This window comes from Varroa jacobsoni, unplaced genomic scaffold (genome assembly GCF_002532875.2).
Source record: "Varroa jacobsoni isolate VJ856 unplaced genomic scaffold, vjacob_1.0 scaffold_844, whole genome shotgun sequence".
NCBI classification, from domain to species: domain Eukaryota; kingdom Metazoa; phylum Arthropoda; class Arachnida; order Mesostigmata; family Varroidae; genus Varroa; species Varroa jacobsoni.
This window is the reverse complement of record NW_019213746.1, coordinates 24,501-48,160: the sequence shown is the minus strand read 5'-3', so window position 1 is coordinate 48,160 and position 23,660 is coordinate 24,501. Positions and strand designations below refer to the sequence as shown.

At 38.5% G+C, this 23,660-nt stretch overlaps 2 protein-coding genes and 1 long non-coding RNA gene across 3 annotated transcripts; 1 reads left to right on the top strand and 2 right to left on the bottom strand.

Moving 5' to 3' along the window:
* Positions 1–1,222: 1,222 nt before the first annotated feature.
* LOC111264289 (uncharacterized) lies at positions 1,223–23,506 on the bottom strand. The gene is made up of 8 exons (XM_022840047.2): positions 22,116–23,506; positions 16,320–16,365; positions 15,870–15,988; positions 4,715–4,876; positions 4,074–4,257; positions 3,434–3,678; positions 2,959–3,066; positions 1,223–2,431 (listed from the first exon to the last, which is right to left on the bottom strand). Exons 1-8 carry the CDS (start codon positions 22,394–22,396, stop codon positions 2,371–2,373), a joined length of 1,206 nt encoding a protein of 401 aa, XP_022695782.1. The 5' UTR covers positions 22,397–23,506; the 3' UTR covers positions 1,223–2,370.
* Pabp2 (poly(A) binding protein nuclear 1) lies at positions 6,431–14,394 on the bottom strand. Its single transcript, XM_022840063.2, has 3 exons — positions 13,634–14,394; positions 11,364–11,711; positions 6,431–11,217 (listed from the first exon to the last, which is right to left on the bottom strand). The coding sequence occupies exons 1-3, from the start codon at positions 13,700–13,702 to the stop codon at positions 11,041–11,043; spliced, it is 594 nt and encodes a 197-aa protein (XP_022695798.1). The 5' UTR covers positions 13,703–14,394; the 3' UTR covers positions 6,431–11,040.
* Positions 14,572–17,810, top strand: LOC111264298 (uncharacterized). Its single transcript, XR_002682807.2, has 3 exons — positions 14,572–15,310; positions 15,464–15,513; positions 15,850–17,810. It is a non-coding gene; the product is annotated as an uncharacterized LOC111264298 (long non-coding RNA).
* Positions 23,507–23,660: the final 154 nt, after the last annotated feature.

The window sequence follows — 23,660 nt, the reverse complement described above, 5'->3', positions numbered from 1 at the left end:
TATATATATATATATATATATATATATATATACGTCTTTATTTCATTACAATCTTAGTATTGGCCATTTCCATTTTATATGTAAAATAAATAAATGAGTGCTTCGGATACTTGCTTGGCATCTAGTAATGCAAATATCACAGTGAGCAAATATTGTGTCGCCAATGCTACTGAAGCCGTTGAAGAGCCTTGTGCTTAAGTGATTAAATATTTGTATATATATATATATATCATCTATTGAAGTGTACATAAAGTGTGCAATTTCACAGCGCTCAGTGTAAACGATCTATGTTATGTACAGAACTGCTTGACTTTCCGAACACCGTATGTAAATGCAGAGTGTAGTTTAAACGTCTAACTGTTATATCGGCGCTAATCTATCAAGCTGCCAAGATAAGCCTTGCTAGCGTTATTTCGCATTTCTATACACAGCTTTGTTTCGTACATGTTTGAGGGTAAGGGCTTTTAAACCGACGAAAAAGTTACCTTCACCCCACGTTATCAAAGTGGAATATCGCAGCAAGTGATATCATGAACAAATAATGTCCAGTTTGTGATACAAACTCAGGTTTGTTTTATTCTTTCTTTTCATTGAATGAATACAATTTTTAAAAACCGGTCCAGTTTTCAGAACGCCGTCCTGATAGCTTTTGTTTTTAATATCTATTGCACTCCCCTCATAAAGCATAGCGTTATAGGTTACGAAATGGAAATGTTCGCAAAAGCAGTAATGTTATTATAATTGCAGTCGCATGAATAATCACTATATATCGCGAAACGGTACAAGCACAACTGCATATGTAATTAATGTGCTTGTCAATTATAACACGAATTCTATATATAACGTATGCGAGTGATTTGGCCACAGTGAAACGATACTAAATAAGTCTGTATCCGTTGTCTGCTGAAGATCAATCCGCTGTTAGCGACCTGATGGAATTCCAACTTTGAATAACGAGACAAACACAAGACCAAGATAAGGTCTTCACGGGCTTTCACACAAAAAATGTATCGGTATGTATGCGAAACTTCAAGTAAGACGTATAGGGTTAAGACAGACGTATATTAACATAGCCAAATAGTTAAATGTAACTGCGATAATAAAGTCCTTACCGTGTTCAGAAGGAACAGCAAAACCTTTAGCGCCTTTGGAGAAACGGAAAACTGCCGCTCACCACCTAGGCCGTTACCAAGTTTAGACAAGAATGATAAGATTCACCTAGTACGGCAAGATCTTAGTGCCACTTTATTATCATCAATAATAGGTATCACAACTTATATAAAAGACAATAAAATAACTTTGTCAAATATATTAACATGGACATATAATGATGAATTTACTCCGATTAACACTAAAGGTACAAATCAGCTGCAATGCTGACATAAAATATATGTCATTAAATTATTGATATAAATTTTGCTTGCTCGTGTATTTCTATCTCTGTGTAATCTTTTTTCAAAGGGCCGCCGTAATGAAACTGTTGGTTCTAAGGAACTTTCACAGAAATTTATCATTAAAAAAAAATTGCTGGGTCATAAACCGTATGTTTTTCGCTTATTTTTGCTCGTGGTAGATTTTAATAGCTAGTCTAGAATATTTGTAGAGTTAGAACACTACACATATCTTTTGAACCAAGTAAATATGTTAGAAACAGCTAGCTTGATGCCGGTAACATGGAAACCTTACGTTACTGTGTCCAATTTCAATCACAATTTGACCAAATTTCACGTCTCTGCTTTTAATAATTTCGACATAAGACAAAATTTAACGCAAAAGTTCTACCGCTGTTCCTCTTTTTTCTATGGCCGCTTCGCTATAGCTTTTTCTAATTTCGTACATAAAGATGTATTTGAAACATCACATTTATAACTGAGTTCAATTTGCTTCACGCGTAGGATTAAGAAGCTGAGTCCTCATTGTTATAATGTATATGACGATTACCATTCACACGTCTAGGCTATAAATGTATCCATAACGCTTTTTTCAAAGAAGATGATTTTAATGATGGCCATAGAAAGCTGTTTTTAGTATTAGGTCGTCATGAAAACTGCTGTCCTCCCTTTGCTCTGCAGTTATACCTATAATACCTTCCTTCGTAGGATTCAATTCGAGAATGGCAGAACCGAGTTCCACAATAATCATCACCTGGCTTCGAACCAATGCCTACGACCTGAAGAATCTTTATTTTTTTTCATCATGGTAAAATGGAAAGCAATGTTCTGACGATGACTGTTTGGCAACCCATTATGTGCGGTAATGAGACCTTCAAGTGACTAAATAGGTTGAAGTTAGACTTTGTTTTGTCAGCTAACGTGCCCGTTGTAGTCACTGGGCAAATTAATCTTGTGAAAATTGACCGTCCGATTCTTCTTACGAAATCTGATAGTTGAGGTTTCCAGGACCTTCAAGACCAAGCACTCGCCATGAAGAACTGCAATACACAAAAAGTATCCACGTAAAAGTTATAGACGTAAGACAATTTTCGCTTAATTTGTTTTCGCTTAATGGAGAGACACAGAAAGGTTTGTTTTTTTATTAACTGGTCGGTAATATGAAATAATAATAATTCTCTGATACGTGTCTGGATTTTTGTCTTTTTTCGATCCGTATTATTATATCGTATACCGTATATATATATTAGTACATCGTAATACTGGCATTTTTTTTTAGTTTTAAATCTTGACTACCTTTGTCTGAAACCATATCGAAGCCTACAGCAGAATTTCACTTGCATGGATTATATGTAAAAAGTAAATTTCTCAATTTATCCTGTCATCATAGTTAAGCTTTTAATAATTCTCATCGCGCACATGTGTTAAACAGCAAAAACAAAACAAAAAAAGGCCTAAAAATAAAGTGCCGAAGCTTTCCTAAGCACGGTCGTCAAGCAAGGCATGTCACCGATTACGTAATAATGTTCTCAATTCATTTTACTAAATTGAATCGAAAAACACCCACGAGCTTGAGCGGGGTCCGGCTGTCCTTAGATCATTGTCTCTCATCCGCAAATGCGCGCTTCGCGATTGTCGTATCATACGTTGACTGTACTCTTGATTGCAACACCAGCTGCAATTGATGAATCAATTAATAGATGTGGAGCAACAAGGAGAAATCAACATTATCAAGTTCGATGACTCAAGAGAAAACAACCACTGAAATGTTATTTGCGCTTTTAAAATCGCCTTGTCTCTACCAATGACTTTATATAAGATATTGTTATTAAGTTATTTGTAACATAATTAGCATTTATCGGCAATAGTCAAGTGCTTATGCTGTCAGTATGCATAGTGTAGACATGGAATCTACTACCATAAATCCTCTGTGCAAACTTTATTAGAAACAAAATAAATCAATTTATGCTTTACTTTTTATGAGGCGAGGCTCGAAGAGGTTGGCAGGACACTTGCTAATACTCATAAGCTCTGAGGCTTACCTTGTCGAATCTTTTTCAAAGTTATGCGAGTTCTCTCCGCGATGAAAAAAGGCCGAATTGTAGTTTCGATGTTCGCTTGAATGACGCGGTTCTTTTTGTTGATAGATAGGCTCTTCTACCCAACGGCGGTTTTTATGTGCGCTCGTTTGGTCGTAACGTCCATCGTAGTCCCGAAGGATGCACCGCAAGACGCTATCGTTTCGCCGTTCTTGGATACATCTTCCGTGACAACTCTCTCTTTGACCCTGGTCGAATAAATTCGACAAGAAAATATAACACGAATTCATGTTCGTGTTTTCTGCTTTTGACGACATTGGTTTATATTCGATATTGAGTTTAGAACTGCCTAAACATGACCAAATCATCTTTCTCTGCACAATTTGTTATATCATATGCACAGTATGTATTATATTCTTTTATTTGTATGGCAGCGGAGAAGAAAGAAAGCAGAGAGCAACTGTGCTTGGACATGAGAAACCTTTTCAGTTAGACTACCTAGACGCGCTGTGCGCCTCAGTTCACAGGGATCGCATAGTTCTTGAGCGCTCCTTGAATATTTCAGTCAATGTGTTTAGCGAATTAGATTTGCTCATTCTTAAATTGAGAAAGAACTATCGTTAAGTTTGAATAAATAATGTACCTCATCGGAGATAGTTGTTTGACGGTCGAAGGGAAAGCCTCTGAAAACGGTAAACCTGTTTAGCTGAGGTATGGACTCTAGTTCTGCATCCAATCCATAATGCCGCCTCAGAAAAAAGCGCATCCTTGAAGAAGGATTGTCGATCGGGAGTTCCCAAGGCTGACGCCCCTCATAGGCTAACATACTGAAACGATAAATGATTCATATGCTAAATAATTTAAATCATGCGAATCACCAGCCCTATCAAATTGCATTTTTAAATACGTAGGAACAGTGAACAGCTATCTGAAGTAATTATGTACGGAAGCAAAAATCATTTGGAAACAAAAAAATTACTACGCAGATGAAGAATTTACTACCCAGTGGAGAATACATAACTGAATCAAGGCGATACCTCGAGATTGCCAGAGTGATTATGAATTTCAGAAACAAATGCAAATAAGACGCGACTTATTGCTTCTAAATTTCCACCTTTATTTGGATGGCCTTTGCATTCATTTTGTGGTATCAGCTCATAGTTCCGAGGGGCGGGCTGCATTATAAAAATAAAAATTTAAAACGAATAGAAAAAATTTCATCAAGAATTAAGTTGATATAGTTCTAAGTACAGTGGTTCATAAATCGAAATTATATCCACATACCAATCGAATAGTTTTCGTCCAACACCCCTGCGACGATAATGAGCACGTACGCAAAAATCCAGGATAGAAGGCGTCATGACATCGTGTACCTCTCGTGTGTCGTCCAACAGAAGGAGCCGTTTCCAGCCAACTTTTAAAAAAGCAACTACTTCTCGAGATCGCCTAAAAATCAGAGAAAAACACATAAAGAGTTTTTAGCATGAAGACGGCAACAACGTGAATTACAATCTCGCCTATACATACACGACGGTTAGCAGTCATAATAAGCTAAGTGCATACTTGAATCCAACAAATAAGCATTGCTGTCGCAGAGTTTTACCTAAGTTTAACTCACATTTAAACGGACAAATTGTATCAATAGCAAAGGATTACTGATGTGTAGTATTTTAGCAGTGTTTGGCAATCGTGTAAGTGTAATTGCACCCTTTTCACCTGTAATAATAGTAGGCACAGGTACCGCTATAGCCAATCGGCCTTTAGAAAAGTTGTGATATTAAAAGTGTCCTATGCAGAAAATATCATACTCGTCCATAACGTGTTATTCGATGCTTGATTTATATAATTTTTTTTATAATTTGTATTTTAGCATTTCTTGTCATCCTCCTTACGTAAATAAGTCTTCAGAATCACCTCCTTTTAAATATACTATCAAGGAATCCTCAAACTGGCTCAGACTCACACTAAAGGCCTAACCGGGTGGATTTTTCTGGATTTATAAGCTTGATTGTCAACTGAAAAGTAAGTATATCGCCCATAATTATTACACTGTAGATAAAGCATTCTTCAAGCACGTCTGGATAGGTAACCAATATTTGAAATAAGTTTATAAAAACTTTACATACAGTTACATACATAAAAGTTACATACAGTGTTACATACAGGGAGAACAAAAATGACTTAAGCTTACACAGAATTTGTTGTCTCACAAAAAAGTAGGACAACACTACTAGGTGTGACGAGAAAGTATACAGTAATACCACAAGGTGCCAATATCGTAATGGCTGTGTTTTTTAATTTAAATAAACCGAATTAAAATACATGTAATCCTATCTGTGTTTGGGCACAAAATGAAAAAACCAAGAAACTGTAGACGATCGAATTTTTTTTTAATAACATTCAACAGGTGCTTATTACTGCCGTTACAAAACAATAAAGAATAAATATAGGAAAAATAAAGGAAAAAAATAAAACGCGAAATATTATGCAATACTGTTCTAGGTTTTATTTTTTTAATGAACTGATTGTGTTTCTACGATAGTCGCTTTCATTGACATATTAAATGAAACCAATAAACTGAAATAGCCAACCTTTTTGTCTATAAAAGTTTTCATGCTAAAATGTTTTATTCGGTTATTTCTATTGCAATGAGTCTACCCATTTTTAAGAAGAAGAACTTCCGAATACTACCCATTGAGTAGGTTCATATATGTAATCACTTTGCATTTTACGTTAGGGAACCGCTGTAGGCATTCTACCAGACTACCGGCTCATATGCGAGACTAAGTACGTCTACGCCTGAATTCGAACATGTATTAGATGCAAAATTTCCATACTTCATTTGATAGAACGTCATCATCTAGAAAATACTTTTATTCTCAGAGATTTTACTTCAATAATAATAATTTAGTTGAGCTGTTAATGCGCGAGTTTCCATTTGTGGAAGTCTACTACTAATATTCGAATAAATTCATTTAATCAACGAAATAAACACACAGATTTTTTAAGTAAATATAATGAGTTTATTGGTACTCTAATTCTCATACGTCATCACATTTGAACAGAGGTTATCTTTATGCCCTAGGCATAAAAAAATAGGCTGTCTGTATTCGTTCACCTTTATTCAGAGTACTACCCACTGCTATTTCCCCGGAAGCTCTAATGTGCTGGGAGAATTGAAGTATCCTTCACACTTTTGTGCGTTGGAACCTAGATTATTCGACTTAAGATCAAAAATGGCTATTTTCTAACTATATTGCCCCACACCTTCAGGAGATTTTTTCGGAGAAAACGGCCCGTAATTGCTAGCAGAACTAGAATATGCCAACTTGTCGCCTGCCTTTTTCATCCCATCAATGATTAATATTGATTACAGTTGCAAGTACTACTTTGCATTACTTATTAAATTCTGCTGTCACATCTTGCTTTCGGACTGGACGACCCATTCCACGTCTGAATAGCGATCAAGTAATTAGCGGCAGACCAGCTATACTTATTATTCATATAAAATACAAATATATACAGCCCAGTAGGGATACATTTGTAGCTTCGTGGCCACGAGATTGTGCGCACCTGCGAGCTTCTGTTGTGCTCTGAGAGACTTGGAGTCGGCAGCTGCCAGACATGCCCGCCGAAATAGCTAGTTGTGTCCAGAATGCGCCCACTGAATTTGGAAAGATCAATGCATTCAAAAACTACTGGTCGACGCCGATACGAGAATAGCTCAAAGCCGTAAAGAAACCTGACGTGTTTTTGGCAGATTTCCCGCTGGCCTTACCTAAATTCATATTACAAATCGCAGGCGATATACCTCACACAAGAAAACTAGCTTCAATTAGTAGTATCGACATCGGACGCGCTGTAATTTCGTTTACAGCGCGTTTTACGTCGTCTTCGAATCGATTGTTACCGTCTGGAAATACTTCGAAAGCACAGTCGTCATAGTCATGACTTCATATTTAACGGTAGCTTCTATTTATATTTTTCTCGACCTTTATATTCGGAAGTCAAAGCTATCTTATCGATATAGTATGGGTATTATGTATCCTGGGACACTGACAATCTTCCTGTTTTACTCCTTCATATAGTTTGACATTCTTGACGATCCGCTCAATTGACACGCCAGATTCGTACGGAGCTATCGCTCAGCGAATTGCGCTGCGAAAATAGCTAAACCGCTAGTGTGAGCATGCTGCCTAATATTGGATAGAGCTGGCGTCCCCGCTTTCGTACATCGAGCAACTGCAAACATCGAACGTCAAATGTCCTCTTCGGTTGAGATAGAGAGTGAGTGCTTCGGCAGCTACATAATCTGATGCAAATTTAATGCTACGGGCCGTACTAACGTAGACTGAAGATTTCGCACAGTTTTACCATCTAGCCGTCGCTGCGCATTATTACCTAAATCGCAATCAAAGTCCGATATCATACGAGCGTTCTCATCATTTGATATTTTAAAACCTTACAATAAACACTGTAGTATAACCACCGAGTACAGCTAACTACTCTAGTTTCTGAACGGTTAAATTACTGGACGAAAGTATGATACGGTTTAAGAGTGAGATGCACACACGGCGCGGTATATATAAATATTTTACATAGAAGTTTACATAAACTTTTGCACATAGGAAAGCAATGCAATGGACAATTAATATTTGACCCTATTGAAAATATTAAGTGTAGAGCGTATCGAAATTACTCCAAAATTGCACTTTAATTCTTTTATAAATCAATTTAGTTGTTATGATTACTATACAAATATTATCGGAAATTCAAATAGGGAACGACGCGAAAGCCGTAACATTTTCGGTTCCTCCCGTAAATTGAAGTCTAATTCAACTCGTAAAAATTACAACTTACGGGGTCTAGCCAGTTTTCAATTTGGCATCCATGAATGAGGGAAGTTACACACTTCATGATGAAGGATTATTGCTACAGCAACTATGATGCACTGCTGTAGAGTAAATTGTGAATGACATGAAATTTTTTTTTGTAATAAATTTATTAATGCCAGCACGTCACGGTGGTTACCGGCAACTAAAGAAATCTGCTATATATGATTTCGTCCTTTTCCATTAATGCCAGCACGTCACGGTGGTTACCGGCAACTAAAGAAATCTGCTATATATGGTTTCGTCCTTTTCCGCAACGAACTTCGGTTTTCCTGTTTACCATTCCGTTGGAGTCTTTAGATAATACGCTATAATTGCAGCAAAAGTGTTCGGCCAGGCGTTCGAAGCTACTGATTCGTTTTTTGGATATTTTCAAAATTAAGCTGTTTCAGCAGTTGTGGTATGCATATTTCAGTAACATTTTCACATTTATTTAAGTAACTTCCATTAATTACCATCATAATGCAGAAACTAGAACACTTAAGGGAATTACACAACTCGGGACGTCTGCATACCTCATGGATTATAATCCACTGCTTACTTTATGGCAATCGTCCGCGAAATATAAAATGTATAACTTTGCGAACGTACACTGACACCCCGAGAAATTCTACAGTTGGATTTTCTCAGCTCATTATAATATTTGTATTTGACAAATTCCTATTAAAATAAAGCAATTAATATTGAAATAAAGCAAAACAGCTAACAATATTCACAAAAACAAGTGCAGTCGTCATCCAAACGAATCAAAGGTATGAGTATAATACAACGGTATAAATAATTCCCCATTATTATTGAAACTCGGGATCGTTAACTTGACTTCCGTCGTGCTCCCGAAACAACTATTTACTCAATATACAAAGTTGTTTTTCCTATCTGCGGTACAAATATACGCGTTTTCGTTGTTGTTATCACAGAAACGAGATGACCCTGTGAATGGGACTCCATTAAAAATGAGATCAAAAACTCCAATTGGTAATAAAAACTACTCGATATTACGAGCGAGTTATAAACCAGCCATGCAGCTCTATCGCACTTCGTGTATTATACGTGACACACAACGCCGGCTTTAGCCACAAGTTAATGTCTATAACAACATTATTATTATCAACATCACATACATGCAATGTAAAACTCCACCAAAAAGGGGGGAGTGATAGAAACTGTACCGTTTGGATATATCTGCAGCAGCTGAACATCACATACGCATTAATCAACACGCATTTACCGCTGTCACGCTTCTTTAGTAGTATAACGATTGTTAAGATCGGATCATTAATTTTCCCTGACTTCCTGTTTATCCTTGTAGCTCTGCTAGTATGACATGAGAAGTTTTCCGCAACTAACCAAAAAGCCAGTCAAGGATCACCTCTTAGCTAGCACAAGATACTATGTTCGTGCAGAACCGTAGTATACTGTAAAAAAAATCGTAAAACTTCCTCTTAGAGGATACAAGGGTTTCGTTTGTTTCTATATAGCTGTAGAAATATTAAAAATTTTTTAATTTGTCATTTTTTTACCTTTTTTTCGGCCGTTCTCGTATTTTTTCAACCGTTATTGCACGATTGCGGCATTTTTTGATTTATCTTCTTGTTGCCGGTTTTTCTTTCTGGTTCACTCTTCAATTATCTTGGCCTATCTGGATTTTCTTTATTCCTGAGGCTCTTTTCCTGTTCTTTTTTCTCTTTCAGATTAACGTTTTTCTTATTCTATTTTATCCTTTATTTTTTTTTATCTTCTAATATTTAAAACGGCCTTTGGTTTGTTTTTTTTCGGCAACTAGTTCCTTTTTTTATTTTTCACTTTTCTTTTTTCATTTCTCCACTTTTCTTTCACTCACAGCCTCGCTACCTTTAGCTTTTCCCAGCATAAACGTACACCGCCCTATTTTCGGTAATGTCCTACGTACAAGCTTGCTTTTGCTCCTTTTACATGATGTGATTAGTATCCTTAACTTTATGATTTTCCATGTTATAATAATATCGTGTATGGTGTTGTGTGGAGTCGGCCCGCTATTGGCATTGAATCAGACAGGTGGTGGCTACAGCCAAAAAAAACGGTGGTTACTGACTCTGAAAACAAAAATCGCCACAATATACTATCTAATGATTCGTTGGTCACGATCCATTGAGTTAAACGGTTGAATCACGTTCCTCACATGATCTTCAATTACGCGGCTTTAATCCTCCGTTATGTGCTCGGATATATAGTGATGATTCTCCGGTTGTATTACAACAACGGCACTGTTGCCTATATAAAAATAACAATATTGTATCACGGTACTCGCCTCGCTACTTCTTACGTAATGTTCTTCACGACGAGCTACTAGTTCTCAAATAAATTTTCCTTTTTCTTTTGCTACGGTATTTCTCCGCGTAGCTATCCAATGTCGGTCTTTTCGTGCCAATGGCGGGCGAATTGCTGCAGATCATCTGTGTTTTCTTGTGTAGTCAATGAACCCTATCACCAATGCAACGTTTCGCTTATCCTCACTTCTTCACTCTCTCAGTCTGTCTCTGCGTACTGCTTATATACGTAGGGCTAATTGTTTTTTTGTATATTTTGTCCACAGTTCATAATTAGTAATAATACATTATGTATATACATATATATGTATATGTATATAATGTACGGTAGAAGCACTATCCCGACTTTTTAATTTCGGTTTCTTCTTTTTTCTTCCATCCAACCCTTGGGGCTCGCTCGCTTTCTGCAAAATTAATACGGAGCATACCCTGCATGGAAGCCACCCCTTGAGCCACGGCCCCTAAAAACGCCGCGGCGTGGAGCACCTCGAAATCCACCACGGAAACCACCACGACCGCGGAACCCGCGCCCACGAGGGGGTCGATTTGTCGTACTAATACCTGGCATGTTTGTGCGTTTTTGTAGAACCTGTAAAAAAGTTCAGGCCAAAAATATAGGTCTTGTATTGTGCCAGTAGCATTAGTTACATACAGAAAAAAACAATTTCTTCAATTAAACGCATGGTACGAATATTGATTTTTTTAGCAGTGGTTAATTGACGTGCACGAATATACCTTGATTTGGCGTCCCCTAAATAGGCTTTCGTCGAGAGCCATTGCTGTCTCGACGGAATCCTTGTCTGCGAACTCTATGTATGCAAATCCTTTTGGGTGACCAGTGAATTTATCACAGAGAATAGTCACACGATTCACTGACCCACAGCCATGAAAATGCTGCTCGAGCTCTTCGGCTGTGGCACCGTAGTCGACGTTACCGACGTAGATCGACCGCTGGTCGATCTCTTTCTTTTCCTGTTCTGATAAATGGCTCGACGACTTATCTACTTCTGACTGAAGTTTTTTTAGTTTCTCAGCTTCTTCTGCCATTTCTTTGACGCGAGCTCGAAGCGAATCCAATCCCTCCTGCAAAATTATTTCCAAGTTAAATCGTTTTTTCCTACTACTGTACTATTGATATTATCCATTTCACCATCATTCGCCATCATGGTCTCCAATAAATATACATTTACTACAATAATAATACACCGGTTTTCAAAGACATGCTGCTAAAAATGCTCCTTAGGGTAATACAAGTATAGAAAAAAATAACAGGAGTACCAAATGCTGACTTAGCAACAGATTCGCCCTAATATTCTCTGTAGTCTGAAGCGATGCCCTGTTTTCAAGTATCATTCTTCGATAGGCGACAGCATTAAATCACCAATGAGTTTTTTATGCGTTGTTTACTATGTCATACTTATGATTGTTTTGTGATAAATGGATAAATTAACAAAGATTCATTTGCCCCCTAACAAACCGCAATATGTGCGGTAACTTTCCCATGGCAAATCAGCATGGTGGAACACGCAGCTGGCTCACAAGCAGCGAAAGGAGGAACTTCCGCATGCATAACCAGTTAGATCGGGGCTAGCCAATGGTTTTCCAACAATGTTTAACATCGCCGACGGCAGCGTCGTTGTTAGTACGACACGAATGTCGTGCAAGAACCAAGAGCAGGGTTATTTTTTTCCAATTATCATTATACGGCTAAGAAATAAGGGACACAAAATTAAGAAAAATAGCAAACTAACATTTTTGCAAACTTTCCAGTGCTAATGATCACATCTAGAGGTGCGTCATCCGCAATGTCCACGCATTGGCTATCCGGAAGTCGTGTAGTTGTAAACGAGACTTATTAAGAAAGTTTTTTGCATTTACTGCGTGAAGCGAAAATCTTGAATGTATTCTTTAATTATTGCGATGCTATCAACTGGTCGCCATTACACCATTGATTTTAAAGGTTTCAAGGTAAATACGAATTATTCTTAGTTAAACTCAAAAACTGTCTTTGTGAACAATCTGTATATAATTTTAGCTGTACCGACTTCCCATACGTTATTTCAGTTTGTCATATGACGATAAACTTGGGGTAAGTACGAGAGTAGAGTGCTTATTGGTATCTCAAGGCTAATTGCTAATACAAACGATAATTGCAGCATTATTTCAATATAAATAAATCTGGTCTCTTAAAACATTGTTGTGGATTTAAAACGATCTATCTATTTATTTAATTATTATCTTACTCGTTTAATTTAGTTATCTTCTCACTAGGCTGGCTTCAAAAAGAATACATATGTTAGTAAAGACAGCTACCCAACCGCTATTGTTCGACTTTTCAGTCATTGGCCTTGATCAACACGGCCGACAACAAATCAGTCGTCAGCGGGAACCGAACACGGAAATCTTACGCCAAGTATTCCCTAGCCGGTTTTGCCCTGCCTAGCTATAATCAATTCCTATCTGGGAGGTAAAGCCGTGGACAAGGTAACTTTACAGTTGTTGACTGAGAGGGCTGACCCGTCCCTGATGGCGCATCAACGCCCAGGCCGATTAAGTCAACGAAATTGAGCATTCGCTCCGTCCTGCATGAACATGGTCAATGTCTTCATACAGCTAACGTTTATCGGCAGGATTGAAATAAGTTTTCAAAAATTCCTCAGGACTCAATTCGCAATTAATTCGTCTCATCTAACGACATAGCATGTCCGACTTCGTGCACAGTTATAGACATTCAATTTAATGTCGTCAAACAACAGGCGCCATTTCGCTTGTTTTAAGATTTCCTCAAACCGTACATCGAACAAGATGATCACATCGTTTAACAGTGAAACATTTAGGAAATAGACAACTATACACGATCTAAATGGACGAAACTGTTTCCTTTGGCTCTAACTAACCACATATTTGTAGATGCAATCTAACGATACTCATGTATGTGCGCCAATAATACGAAATACGAGTTTCGAGGCAGTGCAAAGCCGTCACAAAAAATCGTCAAAACTTACCTCATCACCGCCTTCGGCCATGTTCTCGTCCTCGAGAAGCAGCTCGTTATCGATGACCGGCTCCTCCATGTTTGCCTTCGCTATGTAGGTTCCCGCTCGGCCGCGGCCTAACTGCTCGGTAGCGAAATTCTGCCGCTGCTACTGACGACTATTCAGCTACGATTCGACGAGGTCGTTATCTACTCAGTGTTTACAACAGCAGGTCGACTAACTGACCGGCCACGGACTCGACCCGGTTGCTGCGAATGAAACTGTCGCACCAATAGCTACTGCTCCGGCAGGCTCTGATCCAACGATGTCCAGCCAACGATCAAGTCTACAGTCCGGCGCCACAGTTCGCCAGCTACAGTAATATCGAAAGAATAACTGAGTCCACGATGGCGGCCGGTTGGTGGGCAGCTGATGTTTGTCGGGCAACAGCAACTGCACAATCACGGACAACAATTCTTTGGATAGGAACAAGAGCCAACTGGCATAGGCCTCACTCGGCAGACTGATGATGGATCGGCCAGTCAATGTCGCAAGCAGGCAGGCAGGCGCCGCCCCACGCGGGCACACACGGCAAAGCAATAAACAGACTGGCCCAACTTCGTTGGCAATCCACCACCACTACTACTCGCAGTACTTGGAAAACTATTTGCGGGAACTCTGTCTAATCCGACCATCGGCCCAATGAAAAAGAAAGAGGTAGTTGGGTGTATCCGGAAGAATTGTTAATGCTTGTGGAAGGAGTGATGCTGAAGGCGGCCGCGAGACGCACAAACGACCGATCAACACCAACCAAACACGACCGCGCCACACCAAACACGATCGCTTTTTGTGGATAACAACGACGGAATACAACTGCACATGACACAAACAGTGCTTACTACTAGCGGCGCTAAAGAAAAACCCACACACGAGAAAAGGCAATCCCCAACCATTCGTTCTTTACTAGATGCTAGTTACGCCGGCCTTCTAACGTCATCTGACGTCCCACTGAACTGAGGCCGGAGTTCGATTCAGTTCGTTATAAAGCCGGCATTTTTGCCCGCCATGTCAGCAGCCAGTTAGCTCTCCTCTCGTTGCTCACGGTTCCAGCATGGACAGCAGCGACGAATGGCTGTTTTGACGCTCGTAAGAGAGGGCATTCCGAAACGGTGGGATGCAAGAGAGAACAACGCTCGTTGCAGACGCATGTGTGGTGCAAATTTTTTTGGTTGTCGTTGTACGACGCAACCGAGATGAGCAGACGACGAGCAAACTACGAATACAGGGTGTTTATGCTTCTGTTGGCCGCACGTTTAGATAGATAGCAACTTACAGATTAATGAGATGCTGTTGCTGATGCCCGCTTATTCGAAGATGGCAGTTCGCGTTCGCGTGCGACTTTTTGTCGCCTGTGGGATAACTTATGTGACAAACAGCCACGAAAACCGCGTACAATTAGTCTCTTGTTATTACATAGTCGTGTAGAAAAGATTCAAGATTGCAGGTATGCAAGCTAGTAGGCTATAGTCCTCAAGAAGAAGGAAACTTCAGTCCGACAGTGGTGTGACAAGGGCCGTAACTTGATAATCTCTAAATAAAAGAGAGCATTGCCGTTTAATCACTAAAACGAAAACAAATTCATTACCTGCCTACCTTCGGAGGGTTTGCATGGTTCTTATCAGAAGTTCGATTATCATTAAAATTCAGGTGCGTTATCGCTTAAAAGTATTTTCGCTGGTGTATAAGTAATCAATTGTTACAAAAGAATCAACTATCAAGCCTAAATGTAGCTGATGTCAACCTCAGCTTAAATAAATACAAAACATCGCATACAGTTGATAGTACGTGCTTTTATTTCAGATACGCTGCTATGTACAAAACTGGTTACAACACAAGAGCTACAAGCACAGGTTACCCCCCTAGATTGTTATATTATTCGTCTTCAAATGCGAAAGTGACCTTTTTCTTTAAAAATAAAACTTTGTTAATAACGCCAGCGTTAAAAACTTGTCAAACAGCACCCCTGTAACATTGGCGCGCAGCAAAATATCATAGCAAAACAAATTTTAAGCAGGCGTAAAAAATACATGCTTCTAAGTAATAGCCTATTTCTCCTACTCATATTAAGTAGGAGCTGTTAAGGGTGCAATTATTCGCAACGTAAAAAGGGTTTTACTGTGAGAATCAGTACTCTGTCAGCGAACACTGTTACCTTATGTCTAATGTACGTATTTGTTACGTAACAGATCAGCAATCACGTTCTTACCTGTTATCATGCGGAGGCATCGCAAACAGATAGATCCGTTGATTATGGTGCGAACTCGGACATGACGACGCTTCGAGGAACCGCGAAAGAGTCGTAATAGGCCCTCGAAGCCCTTGTGCCTGCCATCATCCGAATAAACATGTATAAATACAGCGCATATGGTGTTCAAGGAATTTCGTCGCGGACGAAGTTGATCGCCTAGGGCAATCTACAAATTCAGAATCTCTTTCAACTTTTGTAGTCGTGGCGATGGCTTTAGGTCTAAATTCTGCATCTGCACCATTAACACTGCGAACACTCACGACTCAAAGTTACATAAATGTGTCCGTCGATCTAGTTATGTAGTTAGTACGCAAATAAAGATTGAAAAGAGGCCTAGGCAAATTTTATTTCGTGAAATACATTACTTAGAAACTTCAAATATTAGTATAGAGCAAATTGTGAAATTACCTTGGCTGATTGTTCACCTAAGCGATTAATCACGAACTCGAATTGCCTGAAATGAAAAATAAATCTCTAAATTACGACGCTACAAAGGTAGAGCTCAGAAGTTCGCTCTATTCACGACTCCTTAGCCATCTCATTTGCCCATGGCGGCTCAAAGGTCTTAAAATTAGGTGAAAAGCATCGTATAACATTTCTGTCCAACAGCGTTATTAACTACGCTTTTGTGATTTGCCAGCCGAACCGCGCACTCACGCAATAGAGAACGTTCATAGAAAACGTACGTTTCTCCGCCTAGTAGGATCGGGAAATCGATAGCGATGTCATCTATACGTAGATAAGCAGGTACATGGCGATTCTTAATAAGACGAAGAAAAGCATAGGGATGGACACCACACGCTCGGTGATCTTCACGGGAAAAAGCTCTAAATAATGAGCAGCAGCTAAACGAAGCTCTAAATGGGTGAAACATCTCACGAGCGAATGTTAAGCGGAAATTTTGCTGAAGGACTACCCACGGGTCGTGGCATTTTGTACTTTTGGGTAGATGCTGGTACATTGCCAAACATGCATAGAAGGCGGCCGAGGTCAATGCAGCGTTCTGTTACGCTCCCGCGTTGACCAATGAATAGTAAGTAGAGACGCTTGAATATGCCCAAGAGCAAGATTCATCGGCTGTGGGTTTTATTATTTGATGCACATTACACAAAATTTAAACGAAGCATATGTCTATGCAAATTTGATAACTTCAAGTGTTGTTAGTGTCAAACCACTCACTGCAATGATGTCCAATTTTGAAACCAAATAGCTAATTTAAATGTCTAGCGTTTCATAAAGCCATATATACAAGTTTACGCGTATATGTTTCAACATTGGATACATATAAATGTAAATATATAAAAATAACAACATACATATAAATGTAAATAACACAATTTGTGTAAAATGTAGGCTATTATTATATTTAGATTTTGTCCACTATAGAAGTCTTCTGTTAATGATTTTCATAAGCGAAGAGTCTTCTTTATTGTGCGAAACCATGTGTATAATCACGTGTTTTATTATCTCACAATTTATGTTCCGGCGTCCAATTTTATGCATATATATATATATATATATATATCTTTTCTTACATATATGTTGAGATTCACGAAAAGATGTGTTTTTTATGCCACTGCGTCCATCGTGTTCGTTTGTGGTAATTGTACGTGATCTACTAAGCCCACAGGGTATATACAACAAATGCTTGGATGATATCTGAACTAGCATTTTTCCCTTGAAGGCAATGACACTTTGTCCTTTGCGCGTTCATTAAAGCCACTAACATACGTGTAACGTGCTTTTAAGGCCTTATAAAATAATTGGTCTTCTTCACAATCCGTGCTATTGACGGACTATCGGTGCTATTGAACCTATCAAAGTCTAATTTTAAGCGCCCAAATAAACGTTTCCCAACAAGAAGTACTTAAAATAAAAAGTAATCTGTCTTGTGCGATATTCCGTTTTCTATTATCTACAGTTAAGTTGTATTCTAGATCGTTTCACGGATTTTTATTGGGTTAAAAGCGTTCAGAAACAACGTATCTTGCCAAAGACTTATTGATAACATGTCCGTCTGTTGATTAAAAAAAAACCCACGAGGAGAGATTTTTGCTCCAACCCAACTTTATTTCGACCCATAGCGCTCTTCGTTCGTGTATGAAGGGCCACCGTACATTAGCATCATGGCTTAAATGAACGACTGACAAAGCAAACACATCAATAGTTAGTCACATGTCAATAACATTTAAAGTTACGTTTAAATTAAGGTATTAAAGTTATCAGAAAAATTAGAGATCAATGATCACGCGAAAATTCAAATTTTACAACTGCACGTGTGTAATGAGAATAAGGCTGCAATCAGAACTAATAAGGCCAATAACAGCTGGTAGATTTCTGGTAGGTTCTTATTGTTTTGACATCAATCGTTAGGGCATGACAGAAAGAAATAGATGAGCTAGGACACCCCGATAAAATGCATGGAGATTATTTATCAGTACGTATAACAATACGTTTCATAATTTTGCTAGAAATCTCTTATAAGACTTAAAACTGGTGGTTTTGTAGCGTCTGACGATAGAAATAACTATTTCGTAAATGAATCTTCTATAATAGATCTATCCAGTAATCCGTAATAAATAAAGAATGTATTTCCTTCGGTTAACGGCGCAGAAAAGGTGAAATCCATTAGCATCTGCTTTTATCTTAAATATCAACAATATAAGTAGATAATAACAGTTACGTGTCCTGTATATGAAATTTTAACGAAACCTACTAGTTCCTCACTAGAGTGTTGGAAGGTTATGACTAGTTGTAGTTTAGTTTAAACAAACGTCACATGTCGCCAACCGTCATCTGGCTCTATTTATTGTCTTGCAAGATTATTTCTATTTAAATCAAGAAAGGGAACCATTTGGCTGACCAACAGACATTTCCCGCGTTGTGAGCCCTAAGTCGAAACTTTTGATCTTATTTGTAGCGCTTTTACTTGTTCCGCTGCCAAGGCTGCTGTTGTTGTCGTTCTAAACGGAGGTGTCTTACAACAACGCCGATTCGGTGACGAAATGCGCACGGTCCAGTTGGACTCTTTTTAAAAATAGATGTTCGCGCTATATGTCAACGTCTAATGCATTTAATGTGATGAAAAAGTTCGACAAACACACGTTTTAAGTGGTTTAAGCTTGTTGTGCCCGCTTAAGCCTTGTAGGAGCGTTAGATTAGTCAGACATGTAAGTAGACTAACCATGAACAAATGTTTAAGCTTCATAAGCAATCTAGAATAACAAAGCATGGGCCCATCAGGCTGCACGCAGGCAATAAGATATCGATCACACGTCCTGGATTGTTGTTGCTATACATTCTTACTACATGTCTATTGGCTGGCTCGTTAAATTCGTTCCAAAAAATGCGATAATGCTATTGAAGATGATGTTTTAACGACCATACGTACGGAAATCAACAACCCTATCTCTACCTAAACGCAGTCAAGATTTCTTTGGTCATAAAGTAGATGTACATTTTCTAACAAGATGCTTTTCTTTTCTCTATAACTACAACTAGATACGCAGATAACTAGAAGACCTGGGATTCTCGTGAAAATATACATTCGACCTTCCAGACTGGAAAAATGTGCTATCGAATCATGATATTGTAGACCACTTAGGGCCCACTAGGCGTAATACACGCCAATTTTCTTTATGTGCTGACCTGTTTTTAGTTTTTGTTCCACCGCTAACACCTATTCTCTACCCCCAAAATATAAAAGCAACGTATATTTTACGGCGCCTATACCTAACCTTATATTGTTCGCCGTTATGGAAACGAGCTTTTATTTAAATTAATTGCATTTTTGTCGCTACGTATTTTTGTTTTCAATAAAATTAGTGACAGCGAATGGTTAGCGCACAATCGAAGCTATATTGCCAAGAGATTTAATATTAAAAATGTAAGAAATGATTGATCAAGCTGCAAGGCTGAGGTCCGTCATAGAACGTTTTAGTGTAAATTGAGTCGCCTTGCAATTAAAACTATCGTTTTTAATTCGACGCTGTTGTAGCAACATCAGTGCCACTACTGGCACAACTGTGATTTTTTCGGACAACGTTTTGTCCCTATATACACTTTATATATATATATAAATATACTATATTTTAGTTAGTCAATACTGATACACACTCGTAAGTAGTTTTCTAAAAACTAAGCTTCGCAACTACTAATGCAAAGTGAAGAAACAAGGAAATTTAAAAAAAAAATCGAAAATATAATCTCGGACCACAGTTGAAAGTATGGATGCTTAATGCAAAGCTAATACGTTCATTATTTTCTTTATGCTACATGTCACTTGAATTAAGATTACGGCCAAGCAATTTTCAGTCAAACTTGAATTTCGTACAAGATCTGGTACGAGTAATGGTACGGCTATCCTTTATAAAAATTATGCCTTGCCCATATTCGCACGAATAATTTAAGTAGATAGACTGTAAGCGAACTTACTTTGTCAATGTATCAAACAAAAATAATACAAATTAACAACGAAGGGATGTACCGTAAGTGGTACAGGACTTTCACTTATTTGGAAAATAATAAGAAATGGGCAACTGTGGCGGTGCCGCTTGCGATATTCGTATTGTAACACGAGCTAATAGAAGTAAATACGTCGCACGCCATTGGAACGGAACGTGCTTCAGATCGGATTCACTATAGTCGAAGCTTTATCTTTTTGCCGTCGGGCCAATCGTGCGAAATACGCTGGGGCTTCGTCTTGTTGCTTCATGCTTTCTACGTTACCATTGCTGTAATAAAATTGCAATTTCTATCAAAATGCCTAGCACTCGCTGCAATGGGACTTGCCACAATGGCAAGCTCGTTATTCTTCTGTAGACAATGGAACCACGGGACTCGCATTTGCGGTTAAGTCTTACGGTTATCTCTTATCTTTATTAGTCTAACTTACTGCTGCACCCCGAGCCCGAGCTAAACCGGCACCTGTATCTATGAATCCACTTTCCATCTGTGGAGCTAGGAACAAGTTTATTAAAGTTGAACGAACTTGTAGTAGCTTATAGAAGAATGTTCACAAATAACCAACAACAGAGTTCTCCCTGTAATATGTTGGGTTACAACGAATATATGAGCTGAAGCTATTGATTCCGAGATGGTTAATAGAATATATTTAAAAAAAATACTCGAGTGTTTATCTTTCGAATAATACACGACCTGCAATTTGCATTTGATTGTGTACGAGATTACGTTCTTAGATATCGAGAACATAAGGTAATCGTCAATGAACCGATATAGGCGATTAATCAGAAGACATAAAAGACATCAAAACCTCATTAAGCGTTTCATATTTAAAGTTATCTTCTTTTTTTTTCTATACTTTTTCTTTGCACTTGCCTACCTGCGCCGATACGTAAGCTATTGCCTCTGACGTAGTTGCATTTTACCAGCAACGATACCAGGGATGGGATACAGACCACCAACGTTGAGCATCAACATACACATTGTTAATCGCAGTATCAAATGCGTAGGCAGTCGTCTTCATATGTTATCTGTCAAATTCAGACTCGTAGCTATCTAATATATACTATATCAGATATAGGTCGAAAGATATTTTCTTATTGATGGTGTCTGCATTTCAGCGAAGATAGCTTTATTACCATCGATCAAGTTGCCAAAGAAAAGTCAAGGCCAATCTGAGTATCTTTTCGTTTCATATTTAGACACATTTGTTACCAAACAAAGCGTGACGCACTTAGTAAATATAAAAAACCATCACTGGAGATACCTATAAAGATATACAAGCACTGGGCCAACATCCATTGTTATTATTATTATATACTGTGTTGCCCTAACTGGGTATTTACTTATCCTGTAGTACTATTTTATCATTTGATTAAAAATGAATAAAATTTTTAGTGAATAAACGCTAGCGTGGTATCCCTATCACAAACGCTCCTCATAGTTGTAATTTTTCGAAAGATTTAAAATGCATTAGGATAGAGATTATGTATGTATATGAATGAATACAAAAATAACAAGTCATGATCTGGTAAAAATTCTTATACTTGATTGTTTCTTTTAATTTGTTTTCCCACTAACATCCATATCTATCCATCAATCAGTCCAACCCTATGAAATCAACGTTTGCTTTTTAATTTTTATAAAATAAAATCATAAACAACATAAATTGAAAGAAATTGTAACACAGTTATGGTTCAGAGTGTCACGGCAATTACAAGAATTGGCTAAGTCCTTACTTACTCGATCCTATCTGATTCCATCTCAAATCCACTATCAGCAAAAGTTCTTTTCTCGCACTTTGTCGCATGAGAGATTACATTTCCTGTTGTTGCATAGCGTGTAGCATTATTGATGTTTGTAGCGTCAGACAGAATCAGAGCTCGCGCTACCCCTAATGGAGCACTCGATGTCGAGCATCGCGTTGAAACGAGCTTCGCTTCAAGGAGACTCATCTCGAAAGGCAACACCTCCAGGTCGAGCTCCAGCTCGTCGCAACTATCGTCCAAAATATTGGGATCCATATTTTTCTGTCTGTTAGGAAGTCGATTGTCAATTACAGCGGTAATAGTCACATTATAAATTACATACTCACAATAGTCCTGCGGCTTGAAAGGCTCCCAAGGAAGGCCATGATTACAGGGATAATAACAGTCCACATAATTGATCTATGTTTAGATGTTGTGGGACGTTTCGTAGTTGGACCCACGTTGTTTCTCTAACTTGTAGATTTCAACTACAGTATAGGTCTTTTCCCTTGACAATCTTTTTGACTGTTCGGACATTTCCAAGACTATCATGACCAGAGGATGTAAGTAGCAAGATATATGCAAAGTTCTGTAATTCAATTGTTATACCATTGTCGACTAAATTGATACGTCACTGTTCCGAGCTATTCATCATTTTATTTCAATGCTGATTTACCACTAATTAACCTGCCAGCCACTCAGTGCGATCCAACAGTTACTGTACTCGTTCACTTCGCATCATCAAAACGGCTTGCAGCACAGTATTGTATCTGCCTCACTCCACATAAATAAAGTACGTCTCACCACATTCTGAAATAGCCGAGGACCCAGGTGCTACAATAAATCACCGCTCTACAACAAAACATTACGATACAGACCAGTTTTCATGTTCCTACGGGTCACTTTGTTCCTCTAAATTTTCGTAGACATGCATCCGTTTCGACACTCGTTCCGAGCGCGTATTTAAGCAGGGTTTATATTCGCTCTTCCGTGCCACAACGGTTAAATCGAACAGCTGATCGTTGACAACCTTAACCATAGTCAGCGCATCATTCTTCTGGCGCTCCGCCACGATTGAAGAAGCACCCTTCTCTTCGAGAGAAAGCAGGCAATTTGACAGACTGTCCTTACACAGTCGCATACAATTTGACAACTGTCACGGTTTATCTATTCAGCTTGTCTGTATGTAGTCAGTACCTCTCCCCCAAACCAGGTTCGCTGTAAGTGCATATGTGTTTGTATGTGTACTGCGGGCGATTAGTTATTTTGCTTGTACCGTGATGATGATGATGATTGCATCTTACATAACATCAGCATAAACAGCAGCGACTTTTTTACAATGTCTGCATGCCTCTGCCAGTAAGAGCACACTGGATATGATAGGAATGACGGAACAAGGATTAACAATGTCAAAAGCCTGACTCTATTTAATAGTAAAGGGTAATAGCCCTTGCCCATGTTAAGGAAGCTGGTGTTGTTAGTGATGCTCGTTGGCGGCAACAGATCGTCTGCTTTGCTTCTGCGGCTGGAAGTGATCAGC

What these genes read in the sequence shown, in the direction of transcription:
- Pabp2 (XM_022840063.2), bottom strand. Translation starts at nt 13,702, where the DNA reads ATGGAGGAGCCGGTCATCGATAACGAGCTGCTTCTCGAGGACGAGAAC. An exon ending in TGGCCGAAGGCGGTGATGAG is followed by an intron (nt 11,712 to 13,633) that starts GTAAGTTTTGAC and finishes ATAATTTTGCAG; the next exon opens with GAGGGATTGGATTCGCTTCG. An exon ending in TTAGGGGACGCCAAATCAAG is followed by an intron (nt 11,218 to 11,363) that starts GTATATTCGTGC and finishes ACTTTTTTACAG; the next exon opens with GTTCTACAAAAACGCACAAA.
- LOC111264289 (XM_022840047.2), bottom strand. Translation starts at nt 22,396, where the DNA reads ATGGATCCCAATATTTTGGACGATAGTTGCGACGAGCTGGAGCTCGAC. An exon ending in ATGGAATCAGATAGGATCGA is followed by an intron (nt 16,366 to 22,115) that starts GTAAGTAAGGAC and finishes TTTTCATTTCAG; the next exon opens with GCAATTCGAGTTCGTGATTA. An exon ending in GGACGAAAACTATTCGATTG is followed by an intron (nt 4,258 to 4,714) that starts GTATGTGGATAT and finishes TTATCGTTTCAG; the next exon opens with TATGTTAGCCTATGAGGGGC.